Here is a 20,284-nt window from a genome sequence, read left to right as displayed (position 1 = left end):
CTGGTCACTGCTTCTGCAGGTGCTACAGGCACAGCTATGGAAGACCCAGAAAAGAAAGTCCTTTTCAACAAAGTCCTTGACACTGTCTATGATTTAGCATGAGAAACGGATCATTTTATGAGTGGAAATGACATGATAAGCATCATTAGGAGCCATGGGGACTTTGCCATCTGACTTGGTAGTTGAGACCTTCCAGCTCTGTTGTCTCACCTGTTAGAATGTGAGCTCCCCGAGAACAGCGACTGGCTGTTTTGTATCCCCAGTGCCTAGCACAGTGTTTTGCTCATAGCAAGCACTTGATAAATTCTTCATTCATTCATTCATCCGGGTCGCATTGTGAGTGTAGGATTTAGGTGTGTGAGGATCTCTTCCTCTTCGTATATGGGGTGTTCACCTTTTTTCTTTATGATTTCCCAGGAAAAGTCTGGGTTTGGGGACCTTATTTTTTAGCTGCCTGAACTTTTGAGGTACTGAGAGTACCAAAGTTTGGTGACGAATGTACCATGAGGTTATTATAATAATACTAATAAACATTTATGTAGCCCTTTCTGTGTGCCAGCACTGTCCTAAAGCACTTTGTCTCATTTGATCCTCACAATAACCCTGGGCAGGTAGGTGCTGTTATTGTCACCTCATTTTATAGATTGGGAAATTGAGGCAAAGAGTTAGTGAATTGTTCTAGACCATTCCTTTTGCCCTAGGATGTGTCTGGGTCAGATAGCCAGGGACCCTGACGGTAGATATTCGGCTCCGTAGCCTGTTGCTATGCATTTTTGAGGTCCAAAAGGCTCAGAGCAACTGCTCCCCTTGAAGGGGGCCATTACTTGGTGAGCTTGGGGAGACTGGTACAATTTGTTCATGATAACTGTATTGCTGGCTAGGTATCTGCATGGTCTTAGCGTGGGTAGCTCATTTTATCACTGTTGTTTGAATGGATTCTTAGCCCTGGATGAACATAACTAGAGGCACCTGGAATCCATTCTCCTGAGGGAATACAGATTTAAAAACCTTCTGTGATCAAGGTATAGCATGGTAAAGTGGATAGAATGCTAGATTGGAGACAGAAGACTTGGGCTCATCTGGCTTCTACCACTTGCAAATGTGGACATTTTATTTTATTGTTTCAATAAAATACTTTTATTTTAAATAAATAAAATATTTAATATATAAATAAAAATATTTATTTTTTCCTCACCTATAAAATGAGGAGGTTGAACTCTATGACCCTCTAAAGTTTTCCAGCTTTGGAATCTTTAACCTAAAGAGCTGCCCAGATTCACTGTTATGGAAAAACTCACATGTAAGCATAGCAATCCTGTATTTTCCAATACTAGTGGTGGGGTTGTTTCAAATCATTAGCAGCTTTCTCCTGGGGAGTGGGGAGGGGGTGGTAATTGCCTTCTCCGGAGCAGAATTTCTGATAGATTTTCTGCCAAGTTTAGCATGTTGCTCTAGGTTCTTTCCTTGAGCTGATCTGAGTGATTGTCCTGAGTATCTCCCAGCTGCTGACACATCTGGCTTTCATCTTGATTCTTGTTATTTGCTTTATAGCTACAATGGGGATTGACACAAAATGGTAAGAAAGCAGTATGCTCCATGGTTGGCAACTTGCCCATTCCTAGAGTAGCTCAGGTGTTAACGGTAATAAAAACAAAGGAAATGTTACGTTAATTTCCTCATGTAGTTATGTTTAGATTTAGGTACAGTTGCCCTAAATTGGGCAGACTGGTCAGGATTTATTTATAACTTTTCTGCAGGCTGGCACGAGGATAATGAGTTCCAAGGTTTTAAAGTAATGCCCCAATTTTAAAAAGTATATTTGCTATATTAAATGGAAAATACCACAAAGATAACCAAAGGATAATCAAAAGCCACTATATTCTTCTAAGATTTTGGTAGCAAAGTTTGAATCTGATTAAATTAGCCCAGCTTTCCTTTCAGATTTCCCACAATCACATTTGTTTGCCATGATTTGTCTGACTGCCAGTAACCAATTAGGTACACATTCTATGCATTCATTTGTGTATCTGTTAATAATTGGGCCCAGATGCACAGAGAATTGATTTAAATGTTGAAGCTACTGTGGGACTGGTAAGAGCGTGCATTAGCGTCCTTGAAAGCTATTTTTCCTTCATAATGCTAGATAAGATTATTTGTTACGTTCATGGAGTAAAAACTCGTACCACTTTTTGCACACAAAGTATAAATACAGTATTTATTTCAGAAAAGAAGTAACTGTTAGAAGTGGGGGGAGAAAAGCCAAAAGTGGAAGGAAGGGATGAACTGAGACTGTGGAAGAAACCCCTGGAATTGTGGGGGTGAAGGGAGTGTTGGGGAGAGGAAGTGTATTATTGCGAAGGGATGCTCCACTATATGATGGAGGGTTGATAATTAGAGGCATGTTTTCATTTTTTAAAAAGCATTAACGTGCTTGTAACATACTTACCCTTGTTAATAGCTTTAGATACATAATACTTAGAGTTTCCACAATAGGAAGTTAGCAGTTTTCTTGCTGTTTTTGAAATAGAATATTGTGAATGTATCTTTCCTGATCCTTGTAATGAAGAGGGGAAGAGGAAAGGGAGGAATCCAGTGAAAAGGCTGTCCTCATGTGGTGCATCGTGGTAGGTGATGGGAAAGTCATCCACTAGCTTACCACAGTGTACTGAACCAAGTGGATTGGCTTTTGTGTTGGTTGTTGTGGCAGTTGGGGTTAAGTGACTTGCCCAAGGTCACACAGCTAATAAGTGTCTTTGTGGATTTGAACTCAGGCCCTCTTGACTCCAGGGCTGGTTCTCCATCCATTGGGCCACCCAGCTACCTCCATTGGTTTTTAAAGACTTTTGCAATATTTCTCTTATTTCTGAAACTGCTACTTCTCAAGTCCATTTTCTCTTGCCTGGAGTAGTGAAAGGGCTTTGCCCTTCTAACCCATCCTGTACACTTTTTGTTTGAGCCGCACATGAGTGAGGTGATCAGTGGTTCTGTGGTGCCTAGTGCCATAAAGTCTGAACTCCTCAGCTTTCTGTTCAAGGCTTCAGTGAATCTTCCAGCCTTATCCTTCTCTCTGCGTGTGCTGTGCACCTGGCCAATGTGGAGTACTCACCATGTTCCATGCTTTCTTGCCTGTGTTTCTTTGCTTATACCATTAGATATTCTCCCTCAGTTTTCACTTACCAAAACCCTACCTATTTTAAAAATCCCCTATGAATCAGGTACTGTGCTAAGTGCTAGGGATACAGATATGAGCAAAGAAGGTAGTCCTTTCCCTTGAGCGTACATTTAATGGGAGAAGAAGCATGGAAAGGGAAGCTGGAAAAGGTCGGATGGAGGGGGAGTCAACACAGAGACAGGGAGTATCTGTTGATGGCAAGAAGTGACTTGGACGCCTGGCTCTTGCCAAGATTGAAAGTGAATTTATAGAAGAATAAAACTGACTTCATCTTGTTCTGTATTCACCGTCTTGTTGTACATCACTGTCATGAACTGCCAGACCAGACACCCGCAGCTGGTGTCCTTCAAGGTCTCTTCTTAGTGGTATAAAAAGACTTAGCCGCTGATGGTGGAGGATTCCGGAAGCCTGGGAATGTCCTTCTCCCTTCTCTGGCCTGATAGCCATTTCCCTTTGACTTGGTGAAACTACATATGCTAAGAAGATGACTCCTTTATCCATTTCCTAGAGCAAATGATATAAAATTTTCTTTTAACAAGCATGCTCTTTTTCTTTGTATGACCACCTGCATTTGAATAAAGTCATCTTTCCTTTCTTGGTTTCACATAATGTATAATTATTGTTTGCTAAATCACATTCCCCATCAGTTCCTGGAAGGAGAATGACATACTCTTAATGTATTAAACCTGTTTCTCATTCGTTCTGGCCTATTGGCATTAGCTAGTTGAATTGATAAATTAATTTGCCATTAGGCAAAAGCTCAGCCATCAGAGGCCAGGGTGGTCCAGGGGCAGAGTAGAGTACATGGTTCTTGTTAGGAAAAGGAGGATGGGCCAGAAGCAGTGGGATGCTTTGGGCACTTAGCACATCCTGTACTTCCATACTTCTATACCTGTCGACTTGTCTACCTCTTTTACTAGATATAGCTCTTCTCTAGCTGGGGCTGTTTTTGGTTGATCTTTGAAATCTTTTGTACCAACTAACATGCAATTTGAACAAATATACTGGAGGCAGCTAATAATTTTTTTGATGAAGTGTGGCCTAATGGTGCATGTGAGGAAAAGTCTTCTGATGAAGCTGAGTGATGAAAGATAGAAAGAATCTCCATTAGCACCGAGTCTCATACTGATGGGTGCTTCTTCTTTTCAGCAAACTCCATAAAATAGAAGAGGGCCTGGGATTCAGTAGGGAGATTAAAGGGATGGTGATATATACATGGACGAACGCTTTTGCTTTTCATCATTTGAAGTGAACTAATCAATTCCAGGGAAGAAGAACTTGCGAAAAGGTAGCTTGGTAGTTATGTTTAACATAACTGTGTTATGTAAACATATGTATATTCATAGAAAGGCGGTCATTGCATGCCTCTGTTATGTTCGGGCGTACGTTATTTTTGTACAGCACAGGCAAGAAGAGCCTTTTTCAGGGATTTATTTAAGAAATCTATTTGCCTCTTGATGGTTGGTTTCACATTTTTTCTGTACTTTTGACACTTACAAAGCTAGTTACCTAGTTACCTTGTAGGTAGGGCAAAATACTGGACTTAGTGAATCATCACATTGTTTGTAGGATCATAGATTTAGAGCTAGAAGTCACCCTAGAAGCCTTCTCACCCAATCCTCTTTTTACAGACTTATCCAAGGCCATGTTTCAAGGCAGCTCAGGCAGTTTCTAGGGTCAGAGCTTCTGGTTCAGCTTTGGTGCCATGGTCTAGTTCTTCTAGGGAGTTGATTAGCTCAGCTCAGTTCAGGTGTTTTATGAGGGTGGAGTGTTGGGACTCTTCTAGGTAAGTCTGATTGGTTGGTTTCCAACCCTGAGATCCTGAGCTAGGAAGCAGGATTTTGTGGCTACAGAAGATCCAGCTTCAGAAAAGGAGAAGGGGTGAGAGGAAGGACATGTCAGGAGTGAGGAGAGGAGGACAATGTGACTAGAGAATAAGGCAGCCTGCTGGAATGAGAAAGACCAGTCTGGAAAAACTCCAGTAGCGTTTCTGAAGTGGTAGGATGAATTTTAATTTACTCCCTGTTGTGGGAGAAGCAGAAAGGGCGGTGAGGGATGAAGGAGGCAGCTATGGCTTTATTTGTTTGAAAGGCTCTTTAGTCATTGGAAACCTCCTTGTAAACTCCAGATAACCCACTATACCAAAAGGAGGTTTGACTTGGCTGCCAGATGAAGTTCGATATAACTTTTTGCCACCTTGAGGCATAAAAAAGGAAGGTGTTTTTTCTGGGTGCTACCTTTTCTTCCTATTTCTTTCCTTTCCCTTCCACAGTCCTTACTTCCATCATATTCACTTGGTAGTTTATCATGATGCAGGGTTATGCTTTGCTTTTCTGTTCTTGTTCTGGAGTAGCAATTCCTTTGGTGTAAGGAACTTGACCAGTGCAGATTGGCAGCCATTCTACCACTCAGCTGACTTTGGTCTGCCCTGGTTCACAGAACCAAGATTTTCAGTGCAGGGATTTGATGCTAGGTCTGAGGCTGATTGTCCACCCACTATCCCAGGCTGCTTTTCCTTCTTTCTTTAACTATAGGGTGAGGGAATTTGCAGACAAGAGCTACATGTAGTTGAGGTTCTTGCAGTCGTTATAATCATATAGGTTTGAAGCCCTGTCCAGGTCTTTCGGGGTGTCCAGCATTGTCCTATCTTTTTTCTAGTGGGACTTTGTCGGCTTTGATTCTCCTACTTTAATTTCCATCCAGAGCTCATAGACTGTTGAAAGGACATTGGATTTGGAGTCATCAGACTTGGATTTGAACTTTCTGCCTTGGTGACTTTCAGCAAGTCCTCTTGTGAACCTCAGTGCTATTATCTTTGGTGGCTTGGAGTCAGGAAGACGGTACTTTAATTTGACCTCAGGCCCTTACTTAGCTCTCTGATCTGGGGAAGTCACTTCGCCTTTGTAAACCTCAGTTTCCTCATCTGTAACATGGGGATAATAATTCTCATGTTTCTTGCTTCCTGCTTCCTAGGACTGTTGTAAGGATCAAATGAGATAATATTTATAAAGCACTTTTGCTAGATGATATTATTTTCATTCTTATTGTTGTAACCAACAGGTTGGTTTCAGAAACTTGGAAAGTTTTGTACGAACTGATGCAAACTGAAGTGAGCAGAACCTGGAGAACAGCTTATGCAGGAACATCAACATTGTAAAGACAACTTTAAAAAGGCAGCTACGTAAATGTTAGCTGTTACGTTATAGTTATACGGTCACACTGTCTTCATCCCAAAATTGTTGTGAAGAAAGTTCTTTTAAACCTTAAACTTGTGTATAAATAAGAAATGTCACTGGTCAGAGGTTTTTGCCTTTGTTCTGCTTAGTCCAGAAGGTTAAGGTCTTTTCCTGCCTGATATTATTCTGTGCACATGCCATCTGCTTCTCCTTTAGCTGGTATTTGGTCCAAACACCGATGAAGGACCTATTTTGTGTAGAGCACTCTGCCTAGGCACCTGTGGGAGTGTGTGGGAGTATTTCATTTATTTAAGGTCTTTGTTCTTAGAATCTGCCTTTTGATTGCCAAGAAGCCTCTAGGGATGGGTAAAAAAAGGCTGACCGATGAAGTTGACCTATTTCAGTTTTGTTTGGAGTGGTCTCTCTTGTTAACCTAGGCCCTTCCACAGCTATAGAGGCCACTAGACTTTGCTGTAAAAGATTAAATTAACCAGAATACTCACCATTCAAGACAACGGAGATTTAATTTTGTACTTTTCCTCTCAGGAGTTCAAAAAGCAAATAAGACCTATCAGAGACTGTCTCACCAAGAAGGGGAGTCAGGCTCATTGTGAAGAGTGAGGTGTCTGGGTTTTGTTTCCAGTTCTTGGTGAAATGTTACCTGACTTATTAGCAACTAACCCAATCTGGGGAGTGCCTTGGGCCCTGGCCCTGTCGTCCTTACCTCTTCAAGAAATTTGCTTCCAGTATAATTGCCGTTCAGCTGGACTCCACGTCCTGAAATGCGTTCTCTTTCCAGCATATAAATCTTTGTATGTGGTTCCCCAGCCTCACTCTTTTACATTTGCAGCCCTCTGTGTCTCGTTCTTCCAAAAGGTCCTTTTGTTTCCTTCCCCTCTCCCTAGGCCTTTCCCCTACTGTATTCCTAGGTACAAAATATCCTTCCTTACCTGTACTCTGGTCTCCTATTGTATTTAGCCCTGTGGTTCAGGAAGTGCGCCAGCGTCCAAATTTACCTCCATCCAATCTTCCCTCCTAAAATCTAAACTCCTTGTCAGAGTAAACTAATTAGTGTTGCTCCTGTGTCTTTCCTCATAGTTTTACCTAATTACCTTATAGCCCAGTAACAGTTAAGCAGGTCACTGTCTTTATCGTAAATTTTATTTTGTACTGGCATCCAGCTCTTGTAATTTTCCTTGTTTGATTGCATAACATGTGCCCCAAATCACAGGATTTGAGAGTTAGCTGGGACCTTAGTATCCATCCAGTCCAAGCATCTATGAAAGGCATCCCTCTATAACATACTGTAACATCCCCACATGACATATTTGACAAGTGTCTTGCCCTCTACTTGAAGACCTCCAAGGAGGAGGAGCACATTAACCCCTGAAGCAGCTCATGCTTCTGTCCTCTGACACCAAAAGGGCAAGCACAGTCCTTATTCCACATGATACTTGAAGATAGCTCTTATATCCCCTTTAAGGCTTCTCTTCTCCAGGTTAACCTACCCAGTTCTTTGAAATAACCTTCTGACATGATCTCAAGACCTTTGACCCTCTAAATTGCCCTACTCTGGATATTTTCCAGCTTAATCACTAAATCCCTGCCAACCACTTCAGCCCTGGAACTCGCCTCTGAAGGCCCCTGAGACCCCTGTCCCTCAGATTGGATGACTCCTTGAAGAGCCTCCATTTAAGGAAGCTGTCAAGGCCAGCCATCTTTTTGTTTCCCCATAGGCTGCGGTCCCTCTCACCCCACCCCAGCCTCCTCCCTTCATTTATGTCTTCCCCATTAGAGTATCAGATCCCTGAGGGCAGGGACTGCCTTGCTTTTAGCTTGTACATGTATGAGGCACAGTGCCAGACTTGTGGACTGACTGTTGACTTGATTAAAGACTTAAAGACACAGTGAATAAACTCTGGGCCTAGAGGTAGGAAGACCCAAGTTCAAATCTGGCCTCACGAGCTTTTTGACCCTAGAGAAGTCACTTACCTCTGCCAGCCTCAGTGTGCTAGACTTTAAATGGAAGTAATGATAGCATCTCCCTCCCAGGGCTGTTGTGAAGATCAAACAGAATAATACTTATAAAGTGTGCAGCACAGCGCCTGGTACCTAGAAGACAGCTAGGAAATGCTTGTGCCCTCCATTATCCATGTCCTTCCTGAACTGTGGCACCCAGACCTGAACATAACGCTATAGGTGTATTCTGACTACACGGTGACTGTGGATAAAATATGCTGAATGGACGTAAGTGTGAGCTCCTGTGCTTAATGATACAACCAGAATATCTGTGTGTGTTTCTTTCTCAGTTGGCATGCTGCTGTGGATATGCCGGGTGTGCCTTGTGCTGCAAATGCTGTCCCCGGATCCGGCAATCCAGGAGCACTCGCTTCATGTACGCCCTCTACTTCATCCTCATCTCTCTCATCTGCTGCATCATGATGTCCAGAACGGTAGCCACAGAGATGAAGAAACATGTAAGTTGGCACTGTGTGCGTTTTGCTCAAATCAGACTCACACTTACCTGTCCACAGATATTCTTTTACAGAAGTCCATTGAGGTGGTGTGGTAGTAGCATCTGTGGTCCAGGGACCGCACGTATCCAGTTCTGCCTCGTTCCTTGAGCTGTTCAGCCTAGGGCAAGTTTCCTCACCTGTGGAATGGGCATGATAGAAACAAATTTGGGGTTAGAAATGAATTTTGGGTTAGCGTTAGTTAGCCAGCAGTTATTGGAGCAGTGATGTCAGTAGGCCCTTAAACGATACGTAAGGGTCCTGACAGGCCCAGCAGTGGAGCAGTGATGTCAGTAGGCCCTTAAACGATACGTAAGGGTCCTGACAGGCCCAGCAGTGGAGCAGTGATGTCAGCAGGGCCTTAAACGATACCTAAGGGTCCTGACAGGCCCAGCAGTGGAGCAGTGATGTCAGCAGGGCCTTAAACGATACCTAAGGGTCCTGACAGGCCCAGCAGTGGAGCAGTGATGTCAGCAGGGCCTTAAACAACACGTAAGGGCCCTGACAGGCCCAGCATTGACCCAGAAAACCACATGCTAACATTGTCTGTTTCTGTCGTGTTTTTATTTATTTTGTTAAGTATTTCCCAATTACATTTTAATCTGGTTCTGGCTTACTGGCTTCTTATAAGCAAGTGATATTTCTGTAGCGGACAGACCCTGACCCTGGAGTCAGGAGGCAGGGGTTTAAGTACCGACTTTTTAACCCTGGGCAAGTCATTTCACCTCTTTTTTGGTTGTTATTTTTCATTTTTTGTTTGTTTTTTTGGGGGGGTTCTTTTGGATGCAGCCAGGGGTAAGTGACTTTACACTGGGTTATGCAGGGCTGCGTAGCTAGTTGTGTCTGAGGCCTGATTTGAATTCAGGTCCTCCTGACTCCAGGGCTGGGGCTCTATCCCCTGTGCCACCTAGCTGCCCCCATTACCCTCTTTATACCCCAGACTAACATGCATATGATTTGTCAGTTTTCCTCAGTGCTGGCTGTCTCTTAAGATGGAAATTTCCTGCCTAGGTGAGGATGCAGTACTAGACAGGAGAAAGGCAAAGCATCTACTGCAAAGGGTTGTCAGGAAAGTTCTGCACACACACACACACACACACACACACACACACACACACACACAAATATCTATTTATATGATGCATTCAATATTCAGGAGAGGTATGAGAATACCAAGTGGTCGAATAGTGGAATTATTGGTGATAGAGAAGGGCTTCCAGAACTCTTTCTTACCTGTTTGGTTAAGGCCAGGCTTTTGGTGGTGGGGAGGGGTTCCCTGGAATACTAAATGCAGAGCGGAGCATGCTGCCACAGACCCTTACGGAGCCTATTTCTAGGGCTCATTCTTCTTGCCTCAAATAGTGGCTTCTCCTCGCTTTGCAGTATTTGCTATATTTATATAGTCAGTATGGGAAAACTGCCAGGCCTAGAGGCCTGAGGGCTACCCGAGTCTTCCCTTACCTCTATCGGAGGTCTTCGGCTGGCCAAACCAGATGCTCGTATGAGAGAAAGGACGTTCCAGAGTCGAACAAGGGTTGAGCTTTATTTCAGGGTCTGGTTACAAGTGCAGGGGAATTCTTCCTTAGGAGGGAGAGAGAAAGATCTCCCAAGGAGGCAAAGATCTTACAATAAGAGATTGGAAGTAGAAGTATAAGTGGGGAGAGAGGGGGAGGGGAGAGAAGAGAGAGGAAAAGTGGAGCCTTGTGTCCTCACACGTGGCCCCTCCGCCCAAGAGAGCTTTCAGGCTTTCCTGATCGTACTTAAGCTCTCCAGCCGCATAGTTTGCATCTGAATACCGTGCTGTTAGGTGTGCCCAGATCCGGGACAATCTCGAGGGCGGGGAGAGCTCTCTCCCATCACGTTTCTCACGGGAAGAGGCAGAAATACACGAGATAGCTCGGTTCACCTCGATTCCCAGTCGTTTCCTGGGGGGTCTCGTGAGAACTCTAAGATTTAGAAGTTCCCACCTTTACCCGCCCGAGACCGTCCACATGGAATTGAGCTTCCATCCCCAGCAGAAAACCATGTTCATTTGGAATTCAGGAACAGGGAAGGGACTTGGACTCAAGTTTCTAACTGCATTTTACCTAGAAAGAAAAGGCTGGTTCAGTAAATAAGCGTGATGTAGATAAGATTTCAGTGAAAGTACTTAGAACTGTGAAAACAACAGACCCATATCAAACACTTTGCTCATGTCAGACTCTTACCTATTCATTCAGGTGAATTGAAGTTCATTTTTAGGATTTGAGGGCCTTTATTACAAAATACTTTATAATTGTGGTTGTATGTAATGTAAGTACTAGAAAGTAATGACCTGAAAGGTTGATTAAAAGAGGCAAACAGGCTAAGTGATTATAAATTCATATTGTTTATTCCCAGTAAGATAGCTCTGTCTGTCTGATACAAGAATGACCAGGCTTAAAATTTTTTAGGACAATCCCATCTCAGGGCCTCTATGTCACTCAAATTTATAATCTCCATGTATGTTTAACCCTATTATAAAAAAGGAATTTTCTTAATTGAATAGGTGGTAAATACAATAAGATAAGAGAGTTGGCAGAGTGTCAATTGAAATTATGACCCAAGATATCTGTGTTTTCTTTACCATTGACATGCCATAATATAGTATGTGTTCATAAAATATTAAGACAAGAAAAAATCCCGTTATTCAAGATAGTGTCTCGGGTGAAGGGGCTCATCCTTAATGGCCATGAACAGAGGAAAAGGCTCTTAAATCAGCCCCGTTTGGCCTTGTTAACATAGGAAGAGGTATTCTGAGTTTACTTCAGAGAACACAGAAGCTGTTAGGTCCACTGATTAGTTCAGGCTCTGGCCCTTATTGGGGTTCAAAAATGATATTAAATGATGATCAGTAATGAGGTGGGATTTAAATTATTCTGTAATCCAGATTCTTCCCTTTTCCTTGGCTTGACTTAGTAAACTATTAATGTATATGTGCCCTTTCCATGACTTCATCTTGAGTACTTGGGCTAGGAAATTGTAGAGCAAACGATCCTAATGTCGTAAGAGTTTGAGGCCTTTTGTTCTGCCTTTACTATTGGAGCTCCAGAGCTGCCACGTTTAGTAAGTGCCTACTGTATGTCAGGCACTGTGCTTAGCACTGAGGTTACAAAAAGAGGCAGAAAGTCCCTGCCCTCAAGGAGTTTAAAATCTACTGTGAGGAACAACATGCAAACAAACATAGACAAAGCAGGACAGGATAGCTAGGAAGTGTGATAGAGGGAAGGCCCTGGAGGTTGGGGAAAGCCTTTCTGTAGCAGGTAGGATCTTTATTGGGACTTAAAGGAAGCCAGGGTGGTCTGCTGTAGCCCTTCTTATGCTCATTCTCAGGTATTTCTTATCTAAGATAAGGAACCAGAAGGGGAAAAATAAATTTATGACACTTATGTTATGGGGCTGCAAGGGGGTGCTGGACCTGGAGTCCGGGATCTCATCCTCTTTTGCTCAATCTGGCCTCAGACATTTACGACCCTGGGCAAGTCCCTTTAACACTGTTTGCCTCAGTTTGCTCCTCCGTCACATGAACTGGAGAAGGAAATGGCAGATCATTCCTGTATCTTTGTCCAGAAAACCCCAAATGGGGTCACGAAAAGTCGGACAGACTGGAAAATGGCTTGACAGCAGCCAAAGCTCCCAGCACATCTTTTCTTTGTTTATTGATGGATCTGCCACCAGGTCTAGCTGTGAAATTATCTTTGGGCTTGTACCTCTTTCCTCTCAGTTAGCCCTTTGTAAAATCTCCAAATGTAGCCTGCAGCCTAGCTTTGAAAGGTAATTCTCTTTTGTTTATCTCTGTAGACCAAACTATCTGTCCCTGTTTTTTTCTTTCCTTAAGTTTTGGGTGAGAATCTATTTCCCCTTTAACATAAGTGTAAGATAAAAAATGAGTAATTACTAAAATTATTAAAAAATTTTTCTTTGTCTTTCTAAAAATGTGTGAACTCTCTTCATAAGGCGTCAGAGTTTATTAATTCTGGGTCTTTGCTTAACTATCTAAAAAAACCTTGGTTTTGCCTCCTGGCAACAGTACCTACCGGCAAACTCCATGGGTGTTTTCCCATGACTCTAGGAAGGCAGAGTGTCCTTCTGCTAAGATATGTCTCAGACCTGCCTTACTTAAGGGGGTTCTATTTTTGTGATCCTACCTTCATATGAAATCTCTAGAGCTTGTCAGTGTGTGTTGAGTTAACACCCCTGATGTTTTCTAACGCTGTCCTGAGCACCCCAGAGATCTGTGGGGTGGCCCCTCAGAAAGCTTTCAGTTTGGGACAGAGATTGAAGCAATGAGAAGAAAATAAAAATATACAGTATCTATATTTCGGTTTGGTAATGCATTTATTAATGACAGGTGCGCTTCAACAACACACTTCAACGTCAGAGATTTTGTTACCATGAGTAAAAATAATATAATCATATTAAATTTCTTGCCTTCTCAAGAAAAGAGGAGGAAGAGAGAATTTAGAACTCAAAATGTTAAAAAAAGATTATAAAACTTTTTGCATGGAATTGGGAAATATTGAACAAAATAAGAATATGTTGAAAAATAATCCTGGAAACCTAAAGCAGAACCTTCTGCCTCCTGTTCTGGGGGCTGATCTCCCCCAGGCTGGGCTCGGACTTGCCCTGGGCCTTATGCCTAGAAGCACTGCTGTCTTTTCCTCTTTGGCCAAACCACAGAGCTAACCCTGAGAAACCAGAACTTTTTTCCGGTTGTATCTGCATCTAGGCTTTGGGATATGAATGATAATTCGTTAGCAAGTATTACATTCTGCATACTGTGGATTGGTGGCAGAGATAATTCACCCATAAGCATTTATAAAAAATTTATATAATTTTTTCCATGTGCTGAGCTCTGGGGACACAAAGGAACGGAAAAAGTCCTCAAGAAGCCTTTCCAATGGGGGAGGCAGCTTGGCAAATAGCTAGATACGTATGGGACATGCAGAATAGATGAAAAGTGATCTTAGAGCAGAAAATACTGGTTGGGGTTTTGGGGTGAGTGGGGTACAGTTTATCAGAAGTGAGACTTTTGAAGGGGGTGAGATCATTCTGGGCATATTCAAAGGCACTGAGATGAGGGATGTGGTGTCATTTGTGAGGAACAGCAAATGGAAAGGGAAGTGAAGCATCAGAAGACTTTTAAGATCTAGGAGGAAGGACTCAGGTGGTGGAGGAGCCATGGAAGTCTGAGTGATGGGGAGTGGGCTGACCTGGGCAGAGCTATGCTTTAGAATTTTGCTGGAGTCAGGAGAGACTTGAGGCTTGACTAGAAGCTTGTTGCCAGAGTATTAATTCAGTACCCAGTTGTATGGTGAGGGTGCTCAGTGCTGTAAACATGAAGGAGATCAGTTGGAAGGCAGCGTATGATGCAATGGAAACAGTTCAAGAGTCAGAAGACCTTGGTCTGCCACTTGCTGCTTGTGTATCACTTTTTCTCTCTGATTCTCAATTCACTCACCTGTATCAGGAGGGAACTGGGGTAGATGACCACTACGGTCCCTTCCAGCCCTAGGCCTGGCATCCTTTGAATCATCTGGGAAGACTGGAGATGGCCTTTGAAGGATTGAATTCATAAGTTTTAGATTGGTGGAGAAAGGGAGAAGAGGAAGGAAGATGCTGGTTAGATGGAAATGACGTGGGTGGCAGTGAGCAGCCACCTTTGCTAGGGCAGAGGGCATTTGTTTTGTATTTGTTTTTAAGTCAGTTTTTAGTCCTGTCTGACCCTAAGGCTCTCTGTCTTGTGCCTCACCTTTTCAGTAGGTACAAGGTCAGATGAACATCCAGGGATACTTGGAGGGGCATGCCTTTTGTGGTATGGGGGAAGCATGGTTTGTTGTTCAGTTGTTTCAGTCATGTCTGTCCAACTCTTCATGACCCCATGGGGGTTTTCTTGCCATGGTTTGCCATTTCCTTCTCCAGCTCATTTGACAGAGGAAGAAACTGAGGCAAACAGGGTTAAATGACTTGCCCAGGGTCACACAGCTAGTAAGTGTCTGAGGCCAGGGTTAAACTCAGAGAGATGAGTCTTCCTGACTCCGAGGCCTAGCGCTCCATCCACTGTGCCGCCTAGCGCTCCATCCACTGGGCCGCCTAGCTGCCTAGAATTATCTCATATTATCTATTAAATTTTGCCGTTGGAGATTTCTCTCCCAAACCCTTCATTTGACTGACCAGTGCCTTAACAGTTTTATGACAATAAATATATTCCACTGTGCCACCTAGAAGGAAATGACTTTGATTAGGGAAAACAGAGCCAGACTTTTTTCTGACAGACAGAGGGAGCCATTTGAAATTCTTGAGAGAAAAAGGGAGGGAGCAAATTTTGGAAGCCATTTGCAGGATAGATTGGAGGGTAGGCTTGCATGATTGAGGGAATTAAAAGTAAGAAGACCTCTTTAAAAGAAAAGGATATAGTCATGAAGACTTCTGAACTGTCTTTCTTTCTGAACTGTTCTTTTCCTTCTTCATCCTTCTCCTCCTCCTCCTCCTCTCCCCCCCCTCCCCTGTTCCTTCTGAATGGGAAGGCTCTCACTGGTTCAGTGAAAGAACTCCTTGTGGTGACTTAGGCTGTGAGCCTCTGCTTTGTCTGACCCACTTTGAGGGCCTGTGGAAATTTAGGACTATGACTGAGAGAAGAAGAATGAGAATTGTAAATTTGTAATTGCTAGGAAGAAGAACTTCTTTCCCACCCACACCAGCATTCTTTCCTTTCTACTGACTTGTATGCGAGCTCTGTCTGTGGTCACATGGACCTCTGGTGTGTGGGAGTGAGCAACAAGTACTGCTCCTCTCTTTAGCTCGGTTTATTTAGAGCATGTCCTGGTGAAGTCAGAGATGGAGGGGACAGGAGGGATCACCGAGTCCAGGGACTTTTCATTTTTGGGAGTCACTGGCCCCGTGGGCAGTTTAGTGAAGGCTATGAATGCTTTTAAATGCATAAAATAGAATACACCGATTTACAAGAGAAACTTAAGTACTGAAGTATAGTTATCAGATATTAAAAAGTTCACAGACCTCAATCTGGTCCAATTTTATAAACAAGGGAATTAACATTTGGTGAACTGAGGTGAACCCAAAATCACAGAATTCTGAAATGGATTTTTTGTAAAACTTAGCATAACCTGGATATTTTGACTCCAAGTACAATCCATGTTAGAAGGAGCTCTGTCTTTGGAATCAGAAGTCTTGGGTTCAAAACCTAAAATTTCCATTTACCAGCTGTTCGATTGTGGTCAAATCGTATGATTTCTAGTGTTTTCATATGTAAAATGACAAGTAGGCATGCGATTCTTGGAGAGGCTGTTCTGTCAGATAACATGACATAAGTAAATGGCCTTACAGGTAACGGCACCTATTGTTAGGAGCAGTTTGGACCTTTTCACTTCTTGTGCATGTGCCATCCCTGGCCACCTTCCCCATCGTGCAAAATCTAACGCAGTGCCTCCTCCTTGTTTGTTCAGTTGAGTTGAATGTGCGGTCCTGCACTCCAGGGAGCTGCAGCCTCTCCCCATGCCTCCCCTTTCATTTATAATGATAATAATGAACATTTGTATGGTGTTTACTGTGTGCTCGCTGCCATGTTGAATGCTTTGCAGATGTCTCATTTGATCCCCATGACCACCCTGAGTGGTGGGTCTGTTGTTATCCTCATTTTAAAGATGAGGAAACTGAGGCAAACAGAGGTTTAAGCAACTTGTCCAGGGTCCCATAGCTAAGTTAGTGACTGGGGCCTGATTTGAACTCGGTCCTCCTGACTTCACACCCTGTGCTCTGTTCCCTGTACCACCAGCTGCCCCTAGTGAATAACACGTGTTTATTATCTTAAGAGATTCAGAAATGGGAAATTAGATTATTAGGCACCAGCTGTCTGTCTCAGTCTTTACCTGTTTCTTTTTGTATTCCATCCAGTCCTGACTTGGCATGTGGCCTCCTTCCTTTTGGTTGTGGTTTATTTGTGTGCGTTTTCCCCTCTTCTCCTCTTTGATTCCTGTTAGTTTATGAACTTCTTGGGAGGAGAGCCCGTGTCATCCCGGCTGGCTTGGCCATCCTTTGTCACATGGCATTTCCTTTTAGAAATGAAGTTATTTTGATAGTGACTGGCCGAGGGTGAAAGGGTACATGGCTGTACACTGCCCACAGCACATGCAGTTATCTGGCCGTGGGAGATAAAAGAAGCACAAAACATGCTCCCAGCCCTTAAGAAAATTAGTGAAAGCAAGGAAATGAGGCATAGGCATGTTACAAGGCTATCACATATGCCAAGTACTTTGTTAGCCTTCAAGTGTCCTATAATAAATACGTATTATATATATATGTTTATATAAAATATATGGATAAATATAATCACTTATCACACCTTAAGAACAAAGCATGTGACTGAGTCAAATGACGTTTAAGACAAATGATTACAGCTGATATTTGTAGCGCACTTTAACATTTGAAAATTGCTTTCTTCACATATCCTGCAGGATATATTTTGTTAATTATTAATGCCATTAAACCTGAGTCCAGTAAATAGCACTTTGGAAAACCCATATCCCGGATTTGTAGCCTTTCTCTTCGTGCTGCCCTTTTTCACTCACATGGTGCGCGTTCCCAGAAAGTTTCAGAATTTTCTGAGACCATTATTCTTCCCGAAATATTTCTTGGTCCTAAAGCAGCCCTTTGTAGCCAATGAACACCCCCTTCTCCAACCCCTTGTGTTGAGTGAAAGAGTCTCCTTTGTGGAGAGGCTACCTTACAGCTTGGTTGGTTGTTAGGAAGAAGGAGGAATGAAGCTGTCACCCTCAGTTATGTATTTGGTGGCTTTCCATGTGCAGTGAAGCTTGCCGTAAAGTTGCTCTGGAAACAAACATACTCTTCATTGGCAAATAATATTCACCTCTGATCCAGTGTGTCATGTAGCTCCCCCTACGCCAAGCCAACCAGATCGGCCTGCGGAATATGGAAAGTCTGACTCTGATTTTGAATGAGAGACACTTGCTGAGCTCAGTGAATTTTTGCCCTTGAGATACAGTGACTGCGGATGTTAATGGGAACACTGAAACCCCTGAGTAGAAATGGGCATTCTTAGGCCAGCTTCCACCTGAGGTGTGAGAGCTGGACCTGCTTCAGCAGAGAGAGTTGTTAACCCAGTGGGTTCTTTTGTCTCACAAGTTTTGAAGATTCCTTTTATTCCCCTATATGCTTTTCAAAAGTTTTCTTAATAACTCACAGAGTGAAGTACCTTCAGAGATGATGGACATGTTGGAACATTAAGGGGAAAGTCTCGTGTGTGTGTCTCTGTGTGTGTATGTGTATCTGTGTGTGTGTGTATGTCTGTGTTTATATGAGTGTGGGCGTGTGCGTCTGTGTGTGTCTGTGTCTGTATGTGTCTGTGTATCTGTGTGTGTGTCTATGTGAGTGTGTCTGTGTATCTATGTGAGTGTCTGTGTGTGTGTATGTGTGTTTGTGTATCTGTGTGTGTGTGTGTATCTGTGTGTGTGTCTGTATGTGTCTGTGTATCTGTGTGTGTGTCTGTGTATCTGTGTGTGTGTCTGTATATGTCTGTGTATCTGTGTGTGTGTCTGTGTTGGCAGGCTCCCCCCTCTTTCTTCCTTCCCAGTCTGGTTGATTGTGAGAAAGCTGGTTTCTGAACTTTCTCTTCCTGATATCATCCAGATATAACACCAGTAGTTTCCCATAAAGAAACTTGACTACTTCAAAGACTTTGATTTAACCTCTTCCTCCCCGTCCTCCAGTCCCTTGCCCTCAAGGGATAGCCTTCTTTTCCCTTTCTTCTCTGGATCTAGAGAAATGAGAGCTGGGAGAATAGCTGTGGGGAATGAGTTCTTTGCTAGATGTGCAGCCATGTGAACTAAACGCTATCCTGCTGAGCATCTTTTTGAATCTGAACCAAGGCCAAAGAGGTTTGATTCCTGTCCAGTAAGTAATGTGCTTGCCAGGAAGTAGAAGAAACAATGGTTATTGTCCTGACCTAGAGAAGATAATTTGTCTCTCTTTTTGGTGTCACACGTTAACAGATTAGGATTTGCTTGTACCTGTGGCTTTGTTTGGGGGAGAGGGAGGAGAAAAGATGATCAGAAATTTTCTTTCTAAAACATTTTTTTTTCCTCTCCATCAAGTAAAAGCTGCTTTTTGACAAGGGCTGTTATAAAACAGGCCTTTGTGACCCCAAACAGTCTAAAACAAGCAGTATTGTTCCTTATATTGAGGCAAGAACAGGAGACATTAAAGAAAACAACGAAGACCTGGGAATTTCAGTATATAAACATTTGGATCTCTCATGTACTGGCGCGAATGCTGGGCTTGGGAATCCCAAATACTTGGGTTCAGATCCTGCCCCTGACGCTGTTCACCTTTTTCAGCTTAAATTTACCCTCTTTGCTAGCCGAGCTGATGCTTATTGCTATTAGTCTGTGCCAGGACCAGGGGATGTTGGCAGGTTCTTCCAGTTCTAAAATTCTCTAATATACGATGATTTCATTTATATTCACCAATACAGTCAGTAACTCATTTACTGTGTTTGCCTCAGTTTCCTCATCTTTCAGAAGGGCTGGAGAAGGAAATGGCAAACCACTCCAGGATATTTGGCAGGAAATCTCCCAAAAAGGCTCACAGAGAGTCAGACATGACCGAAAACAGCGAAACAGTCAGGGGAGGGCTTAGTTCTGGGTTGTTGCTATGGTGACACGTAGTAAGATGTACTGTTCAATTCGAGTTGGAGACTTGAAATCACAAGGGTCTCTGAGAATTGATCAGGCAGTACTTGAAAGGTAGATTTAGAGAGGGTATGGTTTCTAGGACTCAGTTATCAGGAATCTCTTAATCATTATTCCTGAGAAGAGGTGGTGGCAGCAGATTGGCTTGGACTGCAGCTTTGTTTGCTGGAGGGAGAGCAGAGAAAAGAACTTGCCTTCAGAATTGTCAGAGATCTCATTAATGCCTGACATCTCCCCCCCCCCCCCCCCCCCAAAGAAGAAATCTTCACCGGCTCGGGACAATAACTATTGTTTCTTCTGGCAAAGCTATTACTAACAGGATGGGCATCCAACCTCTTTGTCCTTGGTTCAGATTCAAAAAGCTTCTCAGCAGGATAGCCATTGGCTCACACTGATGCCTCTGGTTGGAGGCAGGGAGAGGAATACACCTTAGGGGGCAGCGATGAGGACCTCCGAGGTGGGGCCATCGTGGTGTCTGATGTGTGTCTGAGAGGTGCTAGCATTTTCTTTGACCTTTCCCCTAAATGTTCAGGCTAGAATTCATCCAAGAAGAAAGTCATGTAACTTAACTAAAACCATCCCAGTCAGGTGAGAATCCTGCCAGAAAGAGGACTTCTCCAGTGTGGGTCAGCCATCCTCGGCAATGCTGAACAGCTCTGCTCAGAGGGCGGAGACTGAATT

General features: G+C 43.2%; 1 protein-coding gene across 6 annotated transcripts in view; it reads left to right on the top strand.

The window, feature by feature from the left end:
• SERINC5 (serine incorporator 5) overlaps positions 1 to 20,284 on the top strand; it is a 106,863-nt gene that overhangs the window by 41,371 nt on the left and 45,208 nt on the right. For all 6 annotated transcript variants that reach the window (XM_072606446.1, XM_072606445.1, XM_072606444.1 and 3 more), the window contains exon 2: positions 8,658 to 8,825. In XM_072606446.1, the coding sequence (XP_072462547.1) occupies positions 8,658 to 8,825 (168 nt within the window). The remainder of the gene's footprint in view (positions 1 to 8,657; positions 8,826 to 20,284) is intronic.

The sequence above is a fragment of the Notamacropus eugenii genome, chromosome 4 (genome assembly GCF_028372415.1).
Source record: "Notamacropus eugenii isolate mMacEug1 chromosome 4, mMacEug1.pri_v2, whole genome shotgun sequence".
In the NCBI taxonomy this organism is placed as follows: domain Eukaryota; kingdom Metazoa; phylum Chordata; class Mammalia; order Diprotodontia; family Macropodidae; genus Notamacropus; species Notamacropus eugenii.
Note: the sequence above shows the minus strand (reverse complement) of the source record. Positions and strands in the feature narration are given on the sequence as shown.